The 19,417-nt window shown below is 53.2% G+C and overlaps 1 protein-coding gene and 1 non-coding gene across 2 annotated transcripts in view; one reads left to right on the top strand and one right to left on the bottom strand.

Annotated features, from left to right (window-relative positions):
* Positions 1-1,772, top strand: part of SSH1 (slingshot protein phosphatase 1) — a 56,831-nt gene extending 55,059 nt beyond the window's left edge. The window contains exon 15 of the mRNA XM_065889871.1: positions 546-1,772. Within this exon, the coding sequence (XP_065745943.1) occupies positions 546-1,772 (1,227 nt within the window). The remainder of the gene's footprint in view (positions 1-545) is intronic.
* Positions 1,773-19,142: 17,370 nt separating this feature from the next.
* TRNAR-CCU (transfer RNA arginine (anticodon CCU)) lies at positions 19,143-19,215 on the bottom strand. The gene has a single exon. It is a non-coding gene; the product is annotated as a tRNA-Arg (tRNA).
* Between the last annotated feature and the right edge of the window lie 202 nt (positions 19,216-19,417).

Genomic DNA, 19,417 nt, shown 5'->3' with positions numbered 1-19,417 from the left:
CTGCCTTTTGCCACCTCTCTGTGAAGAGCACAGTTAGATGGTGGTTCCTTGGAGCCATGCTCTGTTGTACCAGACAGGAAGGGTTCTGTCTTCAGGCTGCAGACTCCAGACCCTTTCTGAAAGGAAGACAGTTACTGTGCCAGAAATGTTACTTCACTAATTCCCACGAGGCCGTGAGGGGAAAGGGTGAGGCGAAGTCACTCTGGTTTCCAGGCAACACCAGAGGCTGGAAAGGGTCATTTGCTGCAAGTGGCGGAGGCGGAGTTGAGAAGGGAGGCCCTTGGAGGCCCTGCTCCTGGCCATGTGGCCGAAGGTTTGCCCAGGATCGTGGGCTCGTAGCTTCCGGGAAGTTCGATCCAGTGTCTCTAACTCATCCCCGACCTGCATTAGTCACGGTCATATGGGTTCCGAGAGGGCGGTATCCCAGCCCCAGCTGAAGCGAGAGCACTGCCAGCCCAGTGCCTGCCCCAGCCCCGCCTCCTGCCCTTCTTGTACTTTTCGGGCTTCGGCTTGTGTCGCCCTCACGATGTTCTTGTCCCTTTCAGCATGACGCGATATTTGGGATCCTTAACAAAGTGAAGCCTTCCTACAAATCCTGCACCGACTGCATGTACCCTGCAGCCAGCGGGATTCCCGAGGCCTTCGGGGAGCGATGCAAGAACCCCAGTGCTCCCGCCATCTGCACCCAGCCCACCTTCCTGCCCCACCTCACGTCTTCCCCCATGGCCCATGTGGCCAGCAGGTCCCGAGCTTCAGAGAAACTGTCCTCTGACCCAACCGAAACTCCCCCATTCCTACCACCAGCAGGCTCGAGGAGGCCAGACATCAGTGGCCCTGGGGCCGGGGCTGCCCCAGAGCTACCAGCCAGCCTTTTGGAACCTTCCAGAGAGACTCACAAAGTCCTACCAAAGTCCCTCCTTTTGAAGAATTCTCACTGTGTTAAGAACGCTCCCAACGTGGAAGTAGCGAAGGACGACTTGCCACCCAAGAAAGATCCGAAGCCAGCCAAGGACCTGCGGCTCCTGTTCTGTAAAGAAGCCGAGAAACCGACAGCCAACAGCTACTTGATGCAGCACCAGGAATCCATCATCCAGCTGCAGAAGGCGGGCTTGGTCCGCAAGCACACCAAAGAGCTAGAGAGGCTGAAGGGCACGCCGGCCGACCTGGCGGCCCCCTGCAAGGATGGCCCCGCCAGCAGGCTGGAGGCCAGCATCCCCGAGGAGAACCAGGACCCGGCTCTGCCTGGCCAAGCCCAGGGCGACGAGAAGCCCGAGGCTGACCCCCCTCCGTCAGAAGGAGCCCCACTGAAGAGCCCCCCGCTCTTCCTCTGCCGCCCAGACCACACCAGTCACTTCTCAAAAGACTTCCTGAAGACCATCTGCTACACCCCGACCTCATCCTCCATGAGCTCCAACCTGACCCGGAGCTCAAGCAGCGACAGCATCCACAGCGTCCGTGGGAAGCCCGGGTTGGTGAAGCAACGCACGCAGGAGATCGAGACCCGGCTCCGGCTGGCCGGCCTCACGGTCTCGTCCCCGCTCAAGCGCTCTCACTCCCTCGCCAAGCTCGGGAGCCTCAACCTCTCGACGGAGGACCTGTCCAGTGAGGCCGACGTGTCCACCGTGGCTGACTCCCAGGATGCCAGGTTGAGCGAGTCTTCCTTCTTGCATGAGCCCCCAGTGGCCCCCAGGAACCCAACTGCAACCTCTAAACCATCAGGGAAATCTGCCCCGGAAAACTTGAAAAGCCCTTCGTGGATGAGCAAAAGCTGACCCGCCTTTGGCTGCGTTTGGACTTCTGTGATCCCTCCTTTAGTTTCACTGTGGATTTTGGTCCACCCCTTCTGTCTTGAGTTCCTTTAAATAATTGGCGTTATCCTTACTTTTCCTCCCCTCTTGCGGCAAAGGGGAGAAGAAGAAACAACAATACCTAACATACAGCACAAGAAGAAAGGGGAGCATTGGTTTTGTGGCCTGGGGGAACCAGCAGCTGTTGACCAGTAGACTCTGACTCCAGATGAGGTGTTCCGGGTGCTTCTCGTGTGATAAGAAGAGCATTTATACAGCGATGCACACACATCAAAAATCCTCTGGCACAGGGCTTCCCTGGTGGTGCAGTGGTTAAGAATCCGCCTGCCAATGCAGGGGACACGGGTTCGAGCCCTGGCCCGGGAAGATCCCACATGCCGCAGAGCAACTAAGCCCGTGCGCCACAACTACCGAGCCTGCGCTCATAGAGCTCACGCTCTGCAACAGGAGAAGCCATGACAATAAGAAGCCCGCTCACCGCAGTGAAGAGCAGCCCCTGCTCGTCACAACTAGAGAAAGCCCGTGCACAGCAGTGAAGACCCAACACAGCCAAAAAACAAACATCCTCTGGCACAACCTGCAAAGGAATAGCTGTGGCATTGGCATCGCCACCACGGCACGTGTCCTAGCTCATTCAGGCCCTTCTGGGAAAGCTCCTGGATGGCAGTAGAAGTCCTACCTCTGATCCTGCTCTGCTTTTTATTTTTAAACTCCAGTAATGACCAAGGCTCATTCCAGGGAAAAATGCTGTGTCAGGAAAGATTTTTCCGAAAGAGAACTTTTTGTTGTGCGGTTGTCAGGACCCCAAAAAGTATTAAGACTTTTAAGGTGCCTGCACCAAACACACTGCTAGTTAAAGTGACACGAAGGCGCGAATGCTGTTGTCAGACCAACTCCAGGGTGAGTGGAGGTCCTTTGAGCGGTTGACTTGCCTGTCCTGGCGTGTTGTCACAGCTGAGTGACGTGTGTCTGGCCGGCCCTGGGGTGAGGTGGGGGGAAATGTGTGTGGGGTCCTCAGTTTGTTGCTAAAGGTCAGTCTTCAGTTGTCCCCCATCTGGGGAGAAGGACCCACAAAGTATTATTGAGTCTTATCTGCTGCGGAACCCAATGCGGTCGTGTTGTGGTTCGTAGGGACTCAAGTGTCTGGCGGGGCCGGGGATTCTGAGATGTGGGTCACCCCGTCAGGAGCCCCAGCACTCAGGTTCATTAGGTCACATGTACTCATGTTTGGGGAGGAAAAGGAGATTTCAGCAGTGAGGAACGCTCAGTCACTCTCAAGGAACAACTTAGCAGCAGCTTCTCTGAGAGTAGCCCAGGCAGGGTCTTCAGGAAGAAGGCTAGTCCGTATTTCAACTAGTGGGTAGAGCTTTTGCAAAAACCCTCTCTCCGGAAACTTTTTCTCCCTGGCCTTATTTTTTTTATTAAAGTATACGTTATTTTACCCTATCGGAATTTGTTTTCCCACCACTGTCAACTGAAATCAGCTTAAAAGGTGATTATCCACTTATTGCGGAAAACCCAGTTGGGTTTCCTCCTCTCTCTCAGCCAACAAGAGCACAGTCTCAAAAAATATATCAGGTTCAGTGTTTTGCCAAGTTAAATTTCACGTGGTGGATCAACTTTTGTGTCAAAATAATTCTTTAAATTTGATGATGCCAGGTTTATGTTGGTTTTTTAACCATGCCTGGGTATGATATAGTTTCGAAGACCTTAATTTTGAAAGCCATAATTTTTCTTATCCAGTTAAAGGGTGGGAGGAGGATTACGAATACTAGTGGGTCTTTGGCTTTTGGCAAAGTTATCCATTCGCTGTCAGGAGCTAGTCTGTCAGTATCTAAACAGACCAGGGCCCAGGTGCCCATCATCAGAGCAAAATGAAGCATTCTTGATGGATGACACTGTAGCCTGGAGAAGAGGGTGAAGGCTTTTCTCTGAGACCCAGATCAGTGGCACACAAGCATATGGCAGATTGCTATTTTAAATGTTATGCTAACAAGACAAGAGCATTCTCCCAGGCTTGGAGACACCTTGGCAAAGACAGATTCATACCGGTCTCTGAAAAGACAGCTTACACCATAAGCTGCGCCACATCTTGACCAATGCTTCATCTGCAAGCTTAGCAGATGGGGGAGATTCCGAATGTAGGCGGCAGTGGTTTATGCTGTGAAAGTCATTGATTTTGGTGGCCGCCATCTTCGTGGAATGCCTTTGTCGAACTAGGCGAGAACAAAAGCTTTCTAAATAAGCTCAATACCCTGTGAATTCAGCTGCATTTCCTCTTCCACCTCACCTTTTCCTCGCTTGCACTCTCATTCACGTGGCATGCCAAAATTAGAGCGAACTCCTCTAGGTCTTCCTCTTGCAATGATACAGGGAGGTCTTCTCATCAAGTTTTGTTGTGTCGAAGAGGAGAGGTGGTCACAGAGAGAGGGGAAACCGTGCTGCCCTTGATCGGGACCTGACCTTGCCGATTTCCACGTCTTTGTCTTGTAGCTACTTCAGGGCCTTGGAGCAATGTGCGTCATTCCATGAACTTCTTGACAACAGGGTTCTTGCCCCCAGTCTCACCTGCCTCCTTGGTCTCAGTGCAGGCACCAGTGCCAACCTCTCGGCTGCCAGACAGCTCTCTGCTGGGTGGAGGCACCCGGTCCATCAGGCGAGCAGGTTACTCTGTCCAGCTCCCTTCCGCTCCATCCCACCCTCTCCAGCTAAAAAGCATTCCAGCCCTTTCTAAAGCCTTTTCCCTCCTGGATAAGCCCAGAGGATGCCTGGGATGGAGCCACAGAGGCCATAGAATTAACATCGTCAGGACAACCCTGTACGTCGGCACTGTGCACGGGTGCCATCCCAGGAGGCTGATGGATCCCCTGCTCCCCTGGGGCCCCTGCTCCCTAGTGAGAGGAAATGCTGTCATGTAGTCGAGAGCATGTGAGTAACCTCACCCAAAGTGTCCGAAGAGCTACTTGCTGTCTGTTGGCTGGAAACGCTTGGTGCCAGAACACATTTCCCAGAACCCTGCTCTGGCTCGCCACCCGGCAGGGCTACCCCGCACCCACGCGGCCGGCACAGTGACGGCCGCCCCTTCACCTCCGGCAGGGGGGCCAGGCGGGCAGGAGATTTGTGACATCGGGACAGCGTGGTGCAGGGTCACCGGCTGCTGTCCCACCCCCAGCGTCTCCCCGACGCGGCATGCCAAATGAAGGTACTTATGGACCCCCGTGCTCAGCTACTTGGTCTTTTTACTGTCTGCTCTGCAGTTGAATACGTATGTGTACGAGTTCACTCTGCACAAATATATATATTTGAATCTGTCTGTCTATCACTTGAATCAGAGCATCACGTGCATCCCTCCTCCCTCACGTACACGCACACTGTGTCACCCGAGCTATGAAGCAGGTCACCTTGAACGGTCTGGAGCGATGCAGTGCGGTGCTGCCCTCGGTGGGTGTGGATGTGACCACCTCGTCTTTGTCTTGCGGTGGGTGCTGCAGCCCCGGCCTGTGTCGGTCTCTTAGCAGGAGTCTTAGAACCAGACCCCCGGTCCTCTGCTGTCCTTTCTGTCGGCCGCGCTGCTCACGGAGATGGCCGCTCTCCCTCCCTGCCTCCTTCCTGACACTGTAATTTACAATCGAGTGCCTTAATAATAGTTTACAAATACTGTGTATTTATGGGCAACCGTTAAGCTCTCGCCTTCTGTGATTGGATACTTTGCCTCGTCAGTGGTGGTTAGCGTTTTAGGGCTGGAGCTTGCCTGCCCCGTACTTGTGCTGGTCTGTTGTGCGGCGTCTCGCACCTGCCCGCAGCCAGGCCGGGAGCGTTGCTAGAAACGGCGCTGGCGGTTTCTGTTGGCAAGGCGGGCACGGTTTCAGCCACGGCCCGGTCCGTAGTAAGCGAGGAAAGAACGGGATTGGTTTGCTGGCCAGCCGGGGGTGGGGGGTGGCGCGGTCCAGGCTCCCCCTGGACCGCAGCCCAGCCCCTCCCCTGTTCCCCCCATCACGCATCTGTACTCCTGTTCAGTAGAGTTTTTATTACCACCTAGGCCCCCCCCGTTTTCCTCTCTACTGGTGTCCTGAGCTCTTTGCAACAAAATGCAGGTACAGACCGCCATCAGGAGCTCCACAAGATGGGCTGCCCTTTGGTTTTCAGAAGCCGCCAGTGGGTTCCAGTGTGTTGTGTTATGATATCAATGATTTTTTTATTATATTGTTTTTCTTCTTGTTTTTTTTATATTATATATTTAAAAGGCAGTATCTTTTGTACTGTGAATTTGCAGTAGAAGATGCATAATGCACTTTTTTTTTTTTTACTTCTGTTGGTGTGTACTGTATATAGTCTGTGTGCTTCTTGTGATGAAAATAAACTTTTTCTTTATAAATGCCTGATGACCTCCAAACTTGTGCCGAAAAGCAACAGCCTCTTCAGCCCTTGCCAGGAGACTTGGTCGCAGCTTCGTCATCATGATGGCCGGTCTTGACTGAGCACCTGCCGTATGCTGGGCCCCATGCTAAACACCTGGACATGTGAGACCAAAGAAAGAACCAGGGGAAGAAGGTCAGCTCCTGCAGGAATCATCCTTTTTCCTCCTGATCTTGCCAGTAAGGAAGAGCAGGCCCAGTTGTGGGTGGTCACTCGTATACCAAAAAAACCTGTCCCGTCCCTCCACCCCACCACCCAGGGCGAGACTTGGACGTGGGGTGGCATCTCTCCCTGCACAAGCTCTAAAGCTAGAGGTGTGCTCAACAGAACCACCTTAGCTGCTCACACGGGAGAGGGGGCAGTGGGAGCTCACTGCGGCTAACGGCCAAGGCAGGAACCCCAGGGAATCCCAGTCGCTGGACACAGCAGAGGCTCATCTCGTGCTCAGGTCACAGTCCACGGCAGGTCAGAGCTTTTGGTGGCTCTCCTCCCTTGGTGTCTAAGCCAAGTCAGGCTGCTTCCAACAGAGAACCCTGCCTTCTTGGAGTTCTGTGCATCTAGCCGTGCAGCAGGGTAAAGAGCATGGGACTCACATTCCCTCTCCACCGCCTTTGGGTGCCACACATTACATTCCAACGCGCGAGTCACATGGGTGAGCACTGACCATCTGCCACTAGTGCCTTGACGTGACCATGAAATTCCAGTGCCTGTGGATCCAGAAAAGACTTTGTTTAGTTCACCTAGACTTACTCTGCCCCTCACCTGGACTCACAGGACCAGAATGCAAGTTTTTCACTTTACAAAAAGAATTAAAACCGTCAGGCGGACCAGATTACTCTCATTTGCCGATTACCACATTGAGCCCTTCTAGGAAAATCTACACGTGAAGCCAAAGTATGGTTAGGAATTGCTTATTCAGTAGGAAATCAAAGCAAAAGCTGAGTGGCGTGACTGTACTCGTTGGTGCCACCAAGCTGTAATGCAGCCCTCTCTGTAAGAGGTTTTTGGAGCTGAACCACTGAGGGTCATGGTTCAGGACGCTCATCCTAGGAAAGGCTGGAGACACCTAACAAATTCTCTTCGGGCTGCAAACGTGAAACAGAGGCTGAGGATGGGGCCCAGCACTCTGTATGATTCCCATGGATTCCCTGGGAATTCTGATGCCATGTTTAGAAACCACTGAAATAACGTGGTGCAATTGAGTAGGCTTTCCCTTTGCTAGTTACGGTCACATTCCACACATGCGTCCTGGAGACAACACCCACCCACATCGCCCTTGCAGAATGTGGGTGTTCCCAGATCATCAGATACTCTTGCACTCAGGTCCTCGGAGAACCTTCCTATAATTGACTGCTTTGATCCTGATTTCGTCCTCCTAGTAGCAATCCTGAGGTTGGATGTGATCCCAGGTCTCGCCGGCAGGGGGCGTGGTTGTGCAGGGGAGGAGCTGCATGCTGGGGGGTGGGGGTGGGGGAGGCCCCTCTTGGCAAGATGCTTGGAAGAGGTTCCAGAAAGCAGACCGTGGAGGACAACGTGGCATTTCAAAAGGATTCACTTCATGGTAGGAAAGCCCTTTCCAAAGATGTCCAGCCGCAGTGCACAAAGTGAGCTCTGCCCAGAAAACACCACTCACCCACCCCTGCGCCCTCAACGAGGGAGCAGAACCACACTTCTGAGCCTTCCGCGTACCCAGCACTTTAAAGAATCCCGTTGAATCCTCCAAAGGCCCTGCTGACTTTACCCTCAGTTTACAGTTGAAGAATCAGGCCTGCAGAGTGTAAGTCATTTGTCCAAGGTTACATCTAAAAAGTGGTGCAGCCAGGAGGTACTGCTCCTTCCCCACCTGAAACCCTCTGGGAGCTGCCCCCCACCCCAGAAGTAGAAAGCAGCAAGCTGAAGCTGCATCTGATCTCCCTGTAGGTACCAGCAAGAAAACATCCGAGTCAGAAATGAAGCCTCCAGCCCTTGGGAAATCTGACCCACTTCGTGCTCCGAAGGCTATCCGGGCGGCACAAGGTGTGTTTCCCTCCCCCAAGTGGGATTCATCGTATTTTGCCTTTAAAGGGAAGCTGCTTATGCACCCTGAAGTATACTTGCAAAGGGTCCCGTTTTAGCCCCAGATTCCTTTTTTTGTAAACGGTTTCAGCAAGTCAAGTGTCAGCATTTGCGTGAGCAGAAACCGCAGCACAGAAAAGGATGCACGGGAATCTGACCCTAAGAGACAGATTCTCCCACAAGCGGTTGGAGGTGCCGAGCTCCCTCTGGTTTTGAAATAGGATGTCGCAACGGGTGAAGGACAATGCTACCTACCTCAAGGGGGCAATAATTTGAGAATTAGCTGATAATGTATGCAGACCTCTTCTGCCTGGCACACCACTTGCCGAGTAAGTCAGTGGCAGCTCTAACTGTTGGTACTGGCAGGAGGGATGGAGGGGAGGGAGGGGAAAAGGAAGTAAACTGCACTGAGCATCTACTACTCGCAGGTGTTTCATGTGTGTTGCTGAGTTGATCCTCACAGTAGATGTGACTGTTTTACAAACGAAGAGGTGGAAGCTCAGAGAGCTTAGGTCACCTGGGTAAGGGCCACACAGCCAGGAAGGGACAGAAGCCTGGGGTGCCTGACTCCAAACTCATACACTTTCTCCCCCACCATCTTCTCTCCAAAGAAGACAGCCCTTAATGTACTTAGTGCATAGTAAGCACTCAGTAAATATCAGATGAGAGTAAATGAACGAAATATGCTGTGAAAATGGGGCCCAAGTTTCATTCACCAAGGCTGGGAAAGCTTGGGGACACCCATGACCGCCTAAACCGCGTTCTCCCGGGACAGGGACATGAATCAGACACCTCTGGGGCCCCAGCACACTGGGCTTGGCACACTGGACTGAGCCCTAGTCAACACCAGGCATTTACTATGCAGGAATCAAAGAATCCTGAGTTTTTAGAGACCAGAAGAATCTGAAAGTTCATCCAGACCAGGCCCCTTTGTAACATCCATCCATTCCGTCATCCTCTCCCATTCATGTGCTCCTGCCGTGTGCCAGTTGCCCGAGACAAAGAGGAGCCCGTCTGTTTCACCCCCTGGCAGTCCTGATGGAAAGCCCATCTGTAAAAGCTAGGAAGGAAATACACCACCTGCCGACAGCAATGGGGTTAGATGGGGAGGATTCGAGGGGGACGTTTTTTGCTTTTATCTATTCCAAAATCTCCGCAACAGGATTATTATGTTACTTTCATACTTAAAAAGGAAAATGTAAAGATTTAATAAAAGGTTGCTTTGGCATTGAGCTACAATTTGCCCTCCAAGCTCCCAGGCTCATGGTTCTAGGGAATTCAGCACAGCATTTTGCGGGGAGGGTCTCTTCTCCCCTCTGATGGGGTAACATGGGCCCCCTGGAACAGAAATTGCGCTCAGATCACTGAGGCTCAGGGGTGCCAGGTGGGGGCTCACTGTCCTGGCGTGTGAGCTTCTCCAGGCCACAGTGCCCACCCCCACCCCCTGAGCACTTGGGGCCTGGCTTCCTGGGCAGCTGCCCAGGACTCTGAACTCACAGGGGCCCTGTGATTGGTCGATGCTCTGCTGTCACTGTCTTTAATTCTTTAATGAGGGCCAGGCCTTCTCATTTCCCATTGGGCCCTGCAAATCATGTTGCCGGTCCTGGCAGCGTCATCACGCTGATCAAGGGCTTTGGAGAAAGACAGCCCAGGGTCATGCTCCCTAACTCACCCACTCTGTGACCCAGATCACTAGCTTAACCTCTCTGTGCCCCCTTTTCCTCATTTGAAAAACAGGAATGACCTCATGGCGCTGCTACAAAGGTTAGCGCTGTGTCATCAGCACACAGTGAAGGCGCGTGAATGTAGATATTATTTGCTAGATGAAGTACTGAGCACGAGTCCCGACACAAAGCACTCCCTCCGTGAGTAGTTGCTACAATCGTGGGAAAGACAGTGATCCGATGCCCACAGACCAGCCCTGCTGACGGCAGCTGCTCTTCCCACGCTGCTTCCTTAGCATCCTCTGAAGGCCAGAGGGAAGCCGACACGAGCCCACTGGAGGAGGGACTCAGCTGGGCTGTGCACATGCGTCCTCCTCCTCCCCTGCCACTGACCCCTCAGAGGATGCCAGCTCTGCCTTTCTCCTGATACAAACACCATTTGTCCCCGACCTGGACCCAAATCGTTCTTTGCAACAGGCCTTTGGGGAAGGGAACGGTGTGGGCGGCCTGTGAGTGCGGGCTTGTCCCTGTTGCAATCCAGAGGTACATCCTGTTCTGGCGTTGCCATGGCACAGCCAAACATCTGCCACAACAGATGGCTGAGGCTGGCGGCTGGCAGCGGGGCTGCGGACGGGTGAGGGCCCGGACATCGCCCCACCCCGCCGCCACTCACACGTACGCACAGACTTGCACCCACACGCAGGCACACGCACCCGCACACACGCAAGTTGGCCTCTTCCAGGACAGATAGATTTCCCATAGAGGAGAGTTCCCAATTCTTGGTTTTCTTCCTGGAGGTCCTGGAGAGCAGCCCTGGCAGGACCGGGCCGTCCCGAATTCTTATCCTGGTCCAGCCCACAGCCAGGCTCCCAGAGCTGCCCCAGGCTCTGGCCTGCTCCCCAAATGGAATTTGCTTTCCTGGTTGTTATTGTCATTTTTCCTGATTCGGAAGTCAAGCGCAGTCATTGTAACACAGTCACGTGATGTAGAGGAGTGACGATAGCCGCCCTCGTGGTGGCAGGAGCGCGTACCTCTCACTAAAGATACCCAGGCAGAAAGTGCGTGCAGCAGTGCGTGACTCACAGTGCGCGCTGGACACACGTCTGAGAAATAAAACAATTGTTAACGTGATCTGATTCCGTCTGGCCATGCAGGGATTAGAAACACGTTTTCTAGCGGAGAAAGCTGAGGCTGAGAGGTGCCGTCCCCTGCCTAAGGTCCCATAATGAGTGCCCGATGGGATCTGAACCCAGGTTATACCAACACTAGAGCTCTAAGCCCAGAATCTTCCACCCTCCCAAACCCCCACCCTCTGCTGCTTCCTGAACATCTTGGGGGGTCCCTTCCTCCCATCTAATCACAGGGCCCCAGCCCTGACCTCATTCCTGCTGGAGGTCCCAGTGGTCCCCCCGAGGTCACAGACCTGGCCCTAGACTCCCTGCAGCCACTCCCTGTCTGAGGCCTTTGGGGTTTCTTTTCACTGGTTTGCCCTCTGTTCTTAGGCTCCCAGGGTCTCGGCGCCCTCTGCCTGTCCCCAACCAGGGCCTAGACCTCAATGGTGTCACACCCCTTCCCTCCCTGCCCACTTTCTCTGCCCTGCCATGAGGGCTCAGTTGGGACCATAATGTGAGTAATGACAGCTGACATTTCTTGAGCCACACTGGACAAGGTGGACTTTGTCACCATTTTTCAGATGAAGACACTCAGAAGGTAAATGACTTTGGGGCCAGGTTGCCCAGCCAGAAGGTAGACAGAAAATTCCAGAGCCAACTCCAGGAAGCCATCCCTGGCAGCACCTCCTCCCGCCCCAATTCTGGAAGAGGTGGCTCTTCTGTCCGAGTACCCCATGGGCATGCTCAAGACCATGGACCCCCTGAGGGCAGTGGCTGGGGCAGGTTTATTGTGATCCATCCTGTGCCTGTACCTGACAGAGTAGATGCTCAATAAATATTTGTTGAATGAATAAACAAATGAATGGTGGAGCTGATCTCTTTTCCCACTCTCAGGCCAGGAGAAGTTTGGGAGAATCAAGCCTGAGTTTGAATCATTCCTCTGCCACTTCCTGGCTGTGTGATCTTGAACCAATTACCTAACCACTCTGAGGTTTCCCTCTGTGGGGAGGGTTGGAGATGACCTACAATGACTGCACATAGTAGATGCTCAGTAAACACTGTAGAGAAACAATTGAGGCTCAGTAAACAGCACTGTAGAGAAAAAAAGGATTCAACTCTCAGCTTCGAAATGGACTATCTATGTGACCTCAAACAAATCACTTTCCTTCTCTGGGCTTCATTTTCCAGATACATCCTGTGGGGATGATAACAGCACCCGTAGCTCGGTGGTGGTGAATGAAGGGACATAGTGAGTCCCCTATAGTAAGTGAAGTAGCGGACGGCTTGTGTGATGGAGAATGAGCTCTTTGGGGGCAGGGATGGCTCCTACTCTCCCACCCGCCCCTCGGGCCCCGCTCAGTGCCAGGCACACAGTAGGTGCTCAGATGCCCGAAGGAACTGAATCTTGTTTCAGTTCTTTGTGCTGCAGCCCCAGAGAGCCAGCGCCAGCTCCTGAGCGCCCTCCCCTCCAGGCCGACTCTCCTGTGTTTTTCCATCCCATTTCCGATGAGGTGGAGCCAGAGCACCAGCCCTGCCCTTGCCTCTGTGCTGAGCCTGGTGGAGGTGGGGTGGCAGCTCCTCCTCCAGGGCACACCTCCCAGTGGAGGCTGGGAAGGAGGGAGGAGGGAGGGGGAGAGGAAGTCCCTCCAGAGTTAGCCCTGCTTTCCCAGGGGCCCAAGGTCCTCAGACAGGAGAGTGAGGCTTCAAGCCCAGCACCCCTACTCCTAGCTGTGTGACTGTGAACATGTCACCCCAGCTCTCTGAGCCTCCCTTCCTGTACAATGGGGCTGTTGCTGACACTGGCACCCCCCTAGGGTTGTTAGGAAGCAGGTGAAGTGTGGAGTATACCGTCGGCACTCCATAAGTGCACCAGGCACTGCTGTCTCTCAGTTTTTACAGCTCCTGTCTTGCAAAGATGGGGAAACTGAGGCCCACAGAGGGCCAGTGTCTTGTCCAACGTAGCAGAGCCTATATCTTGCTGATTACAGCTCTGGCCTTAGCCATTCTCCCTATGCAACCCCAAATAACCAGCAGGGCTGGGCGTCTGGGTAGACCAGGCAGGGGGCTCCTGGGTTGAGGGGCTGGGGGGAGTGGAGGAGAGCACAACAATAACAGACTCCCTTGCTGAGGGCCTACTTGTTTTCTCATCAAATCCTGAAATACCACGATGAAAGTGGTATTACTGTCATCCCCATTTTACAGATGAGTAAACTGAGGCTCAGAGAGGGGCAGTCACTTGCTCAAAGCACACAGTGGTGGGAAGAAGGGTCTTGACTTCAGCCTCAGATCTGTTTGTTGAATGCAGGAAGAGGCAGTGGACAATCGAAGGACACTGAGTTCCGTGGTTTGGGGAGTTCAGTCGCCTGCCCCACCCTGGGAGGAGAGGTAGGGGAAAGACACAAGGTCAGTAGCATCTAGGGTTGGGCTGTTATTAGATGCTCACAAAGTATGGGGAGGGGGAGCCCTGTTACCCTTATCCACCTACCCCCGGTCCCAGAAGCCTCCCAGGGGTGGCAAATGACCATCAAGGAGCCTTCTGCAGCTCCCGGAGGCGGGGCGGGGCGGGGCGGGGCGGGGCAAGGCGGTGCTCGGGGAGGTGGAAGCGGGGCGTTGCCTCCCGCGGCCCCGCCCACAGCGTGTGGCTGGAGCCTTGCCGTCCGAGCCCACGCAGACGCCCACCGGGACCCGCACTTCGGGAGAGTGCGCGGTGCGAGCCCCCGGCCTCTAGCGTGCCTGCCGGCCTCCAGGTGCACCATCTCCAGTGCGCCCCGCAGGGGACCTCGGGAGCCATCTCTGCCTCCGATTCCCCACGGAAGGACCCACTAGTTCCAAGGTCCGAAAGGAGGAAGGCAGAACCCCCCCGCCACTCGAAAAGGTGAGCACCTTTGGGGGTGTCCCTCCGCTCCATCGGACCTGCAGACTGGACAGTTATCCCTCGGGGGCATCCTCACATCTGCATTTTCAGTACTGCTGCCCACTTGCTAGTGACTTAGGCAAACTCCTGGCCCTCTCTGACCCTCGGTTTCCTTATCTCTGCCACCAAGGCTTGGACTTTGACCTTCCACCCATAAAACTCAAAGACAAGACTTCATTTTGTGAAAGGTTGCGGGATTATAATAACACTGCCTGGTCCATACAAACCTCCTTTCCCTTATTGAATTCTCACAGTAACCCTCCCCGGGAGGTGTTGTTACCCCATTTTATTGATGTGAAAATGAGGGTCCTGGGACTTCTCTGGCGGTCCAGTGGTTAAGACTCCGTGCTTCCAGTGCCGCGGGCGTGGGTTCGATCCCTGGTCCGGGAACTAAAATCCCGCTTGCCACACGCGCCGCTCCCCCTCCCCCGCAAAGAAAAGAGGGTCGTGAGTGGGTGGAAGAGAGTTGCAGAAATAGGGCCCAGCACACCCGTCCCCCTGCTGCAGGCCTGAGTTCAAAGCCCCTTGCTCTTTCCACTGAAACACTGCCTCCTCAGATCATCTCCTTGAACCCTGCAAGGGCTGGATTCTCAGAGGAATGGCCAGGGGGTCCTTGCTCCTGTTTCTGGTCACCACTTTCAAGTCGCTGAGACCACCTTTCTGCATTATCCCCGGGGAACATCCTGGGGAGGAGGGACAGCTGATGTGGACATTGCATCACTGGCCCAGCCTGTCTGTGACCCAAACCTTCCACACACGATGGAGGAGGGCCCCTCACACAAGTCTAAACAGGGACCCCCGATTTGGGAATCAGAGTGAGGTGAAGAAGTGGGGGTGTGTGGGCAGCTTGGAGGTGACAAGTGTTCTGGGCAGAGGGAGGTGCTGGTGCAGAGGCCCAGAGGTGGAGGCCAGCACTCTGGCTTCTACAGACTCTAAGCAGTCAGTATAACAGGTAGAGCCTAGAGTTATGGGCCAGGTGCAGACCCTGCAGGGACTTGTGGACCATTGTCAGGGGTCTGGACTCCATCCCAAGGGAGCTGGGGAACCAAGGAGGTTGCATACTGTGGAAGGACATGGTTGGTTTTCCCTCCTGAGCCACACTGTCTACTATGGTAGCCACTAGCCACATTGTTATGGACTGAATATTTGTGCCGCCCTCCCCCAAAGTCATGTTGAAGCTCTAAGTCACTACGTGACTGTATTTGGAGATGGGGCCTGTGAGGGGAGATAAAGGTTAAATGAGGTTGTAAGGGTGGGGCCCTAAGTCTATAGGGCTGGTGCCCTTATAAGAACAGGAAGAGACACAGATCTCTCTCTCTCTCTCTCTCTGTGTGTCATGTAAGGACACTGTTTACAGGCCAGGAAGAGAGGTCTCACCAGGAACTGAATTGGCTGGCACCTTAAATTTGGACTCCCCAGCTTTTGGAACTGTGAAACAATAAATTTCTTTTGTTTAAGCCACCCAGTATGATTTTTTTATGGCAGCTCAAGCTAACTAATACACACATGGCTCATTAAATTAAAAATTCAGTTCCTCAGTTGCACTAGCCGCATTTCAAGTGTTCAGTGCCTACATGTGGCTACCATATTGGACAGTACAGATATAGAACATTTTCACCATCGCAGAAGGTTCTATGGACAGCACTGTGCTGGAGAGATCACTCGGGGTTCTGGGTAGAAAATGTTTTCGGAGGAGGAGACCAGTGAAGATGGGGTGCCGGGAATCCAGTGAGAGATGCCAGTGGCCAGCGCCTGACATGGTGCCAGAAACACCGCAGGTGCTCGATAAAAACCCACTGAATGGATGCATGGGCTGGATGAGAGTGAGGTGATGGGGATGGAGATGAGGGGATGATCTCAGGAGCCCGGCAGGAGGCTGAATTGATAGATTGTGGTGACTGGTTCAAAAGCCAAGGATGGCACCTCTGTTCTGGCTTGGGCAGCTGAGTGGATGGCGGGGCTGTTGCCTAAGATGGGAACCTAGGAGGGAGGCAGGTGGGTGTGGGGGACGAGGACGAGCTCGTGTCTGGGGTGCTGGTGCAGTGGCCACACGGAGGTGTCCGGGAGGCCATTGGATATTTGGACCCGGAGGCTGGCAGTGAGGTGTGGGCTAGGCGGAGATTTGGGAATAGATGGGCACACCTGAGAGAGGATGCAGATACAAGAAGAAGGGGCCGGAGGAGGGCCCTGGAGATGCTGACATCGGAGAGGTTGCTAGAGGAGCAGCAGCGAAGCCAGGGGTGAGCAGTGCCGAAAGGGCCGGGATCACCGGGCACCTGTCGACCAGGACCAGCAGGCCCTGGATGCAGCCAGGTTGCCGGTGACCTCGGGAAGAGAAGATTCGGGAGAATGGGAGGGAGAGAGAGAAGAGGACAGCGACGGCTGGCCTGGCCGACCGGAAGTGAGAAGTAGGCCTTATAACTCTACCCTTTTTAAAGTGCTGCAGGGGAGGCAGAGAGAGACAAAGTGACCTGCCCGAAGTCGCTACAATTCTTGAGAAGCTTGTTGGTGAAAGAGTTAAGGCTGTTACTGAAGGTGATGCTGGGTGGGGGGAAGGGAAATTTTTCCTGGAGATGGGAAAAACCCTAGCCTGGTCACAGGTTAAGGGGAAATGGGGATGGGGTGCTAAAGACTGGGGGAAGAGCAGGTGCAGTTAATTCAGTGAGGTCCAATAATTGGGGTTTGAAACCTGTTTGACCGTCTACACCAGATCCAACAGTTGATCTGAACGTCCCAGCAAGGTGGCTGTGTCTTATTTAACCCCATTTCGGAGGTGAAGAAACTGAGGTCAGGGGGGTTCAGCAATCTGCCCCCGTCACTTTGGGCACCTTCTCCTAATTCCACAACGGGTCCGCCTAGGCCGGCAGGGCCTGGTCTTGAGTCCAGCCCCCCTGGCTCTGACTCCAGGGTGCGTCCCCCACTCTTCCTCCTTTGGGGCTAAACAAACCACAAAGTGATAAACAAGCACCATGATTTCCAAGTGGGAATAATTTAGCCAGAGAGAAGGAGCAAGGAATGCCACTCATTTAGTGCTGGTATTTCCAAACTTACAACACATATATCCTGTCGTCACCGCATTCCCGAATATGGTGTCCTGTGACTGTATAATCCAACAGTATAATCCTGACGACCATTCACTGTGCTCTCATCGTGTGCCATACACTTTGCAAGGCATGTAAATGTGATCTCGTTGCACCTCACAGCACCCATGAGAGGTAGGCCTTATTACTCTACCCTTTTTAAAGTGCTGCAGGGGAGGCACAGAGAGACAAAGTGACCTGCCCCAGGCCACACAGCACGTCTTTGGCAGAGACGGAAATCAAAACGGGGTCTGTCTGCTGCCAAAACCTGTGCTCATTTGCCAAACTGCTTCATCTGTGTCCAGATTATAGCAGGAAGGCTTCTTCGTTTTCTCTGTCGCCTCTGGTTTGCTGACTGAGGCAGAGGAAGAGTTGGCATCCAATTCTCTCACCCTATCAGCCTCTTCTTTAGGGATAAAATTGTCCCAGGCTCTGGGATAGGACTCAGTTTGATCTGCAGGGAGACTGCAGCAATCTGGCTGGAAGAAACCTGTATTTGCCTCCACTAAAAGCTTTTTGAGATCCAGGAGCGGTAGGGAAATAGGGACATATGGGGCCATAGATTTCCAGAAATGGTCTCATTTTCTTTGCTATCCCTGGATAATTAATGTGTCGGGGGATCAAGAAAATGGCTGATCATTTTCCACTGAACCGGTGGAGGGGGAGGGAGCAGGGGATGAACGGCTGTTCGTAATTAATAGGAGAAGGGGTCTCCTATGGCCCTTCCTGCCCTGGATGCTGGAGAGGACCCTCAGTGTCTTAATTGGTGTAGGTGACAGAGAGGATTAGAGAAGTGAATGAGAGCTGACCCCTGACATCTAGCTGGGCAGTCTGCTACTTGGGATTAAACCCTATAGCTGGCTGCTAAACCTCTGTCTGGAATGATAGCCTGGTTAAGAGGGTGTTTCAGCCACACAGGTACTCGGAAACCAAGGTGCTCAGCTTCAATTTTCTGGGGGTGTTGAGGAGAAAGAACCCAGCAGGATGGATTTATAAATGAAGAGCTAGCTTCCTTCCTACTTCACTCAGTCCCACATTGGGACACCCTGAACCTCAGTTTTCTTCCCCTATGACTCAATCCCATGCCCGCCCACAGAAATAACCATTGCTCAAAGTGGGATGATGTCTTCCCAGTTTTCCTCTGGGCATCTGCACATATGTAATCATTATTCCGTTGTGTGGCTGTGCTGAAGTCGACTCAGCCAATCTCATGTAGAAGGACACATAGGTTGTTTACAAATTCTTACTATTGTAAACAATGCTGTGATGAACATCTTCGTGCCTAAAACATTTGTAGCACCTGCCGTCTTTCCTTAGACCTGGTTCTCAGAAATGGCAGCCTACCTCCAAGCAGTGGGGGGAGCCCAGCGATCCACACCTCCTAATATTCACACCCTTAATGTCACCTTCCATACTGAATTTTGCTGGCCTGAGTGGACAGAAATAACAGTGTGTGACTTTCAAGGCTAAGTTATAAAAGGCATTGCAGCTTCTGTCTTGGTCTCTTGAATCTCTCAATCTGGGGAAGCCAACCGCCATGTCTGAGGACACTCAATCAGACCTGAGGAGGAACTGAGGCCTCCCACCGACAGCCCCACCTGCTTGTCAACCATGCAGGTGGACCAACTTGGAAATGGGAGTGGGGTCTCAGGCAAGCCTTTTGCTGACTGCAGCCCTGGCTTTCATCTGACTGCAACTTCATGAGAAGCCCTGAGCCAGAGCCACGCAGGGAGGCTGCTTCCAAATCCCCAGCCCACAAGACATGATAAATGATTTGCTGTTTTAAGCCAATATGTTATGGCTGATTTGTTTCACAGCCGTAGATAACTAATCTACTAAACCGAAGACTAGAGCATTCTTTAGAATCATGATGCAGAATGCCATTTTTTTCTTTCCTTTTTATTATTTTTTAAAATTTTTATTGGGGTATAGCAACCACATACTTTATTTTTTTTAATTTAATGTATTTATTTAGGCTGCACTGGGTCTTCATTGCGGTGCACGGGCTTCTCTAGTTGCCGCCTGCGGGCTGTAGGGTACACGGGTTCAGTAGTTGTGGCGCGCGTGCTTAGTTGCGGTATGTAGGATCTTAGTTCCCTGACCAGGGATCGAACCCGGGCCCCCTGCATAGGGAGCAGGGAGTCTTAACCACTGGACCACCAGGGAAGTCCCCAGCTTTCCTTTTTATATTGCCAGATTGTCAGCACTTACTTTGACATGTAATTGACCTGGTGGTCTAAAGTGACCTCTTGATAGGAGATCCTATCAGCTCTGGGCATGTGGAGTACATTTGGAAAGCCCCGTACGTGACCAACAGCCCTTTCCAAACTGTTCCCATGTGAAGATTGGTTTTTGATTTGTGGCCGTG

This window comes from Phocoena phocoena, chromosome 13, assembly GCF_963924675.1.
Source record: "Phocoena phocoena chromosome 13, mPhoPho1.1, whole genome shotgun sequence".
Classification (NCBI taxonomy): domain Eukaryota; kingdom Metazoa; phylum Chordata; class Mammalia; order Artiodactyla; family Phocoenidae; genus Phocoena; species Phocoena phocoena.
Note: the sequence above shows the minus strand (reverse complement) of the source record. Positions and strands in the feature narration are given on the sequence as shown.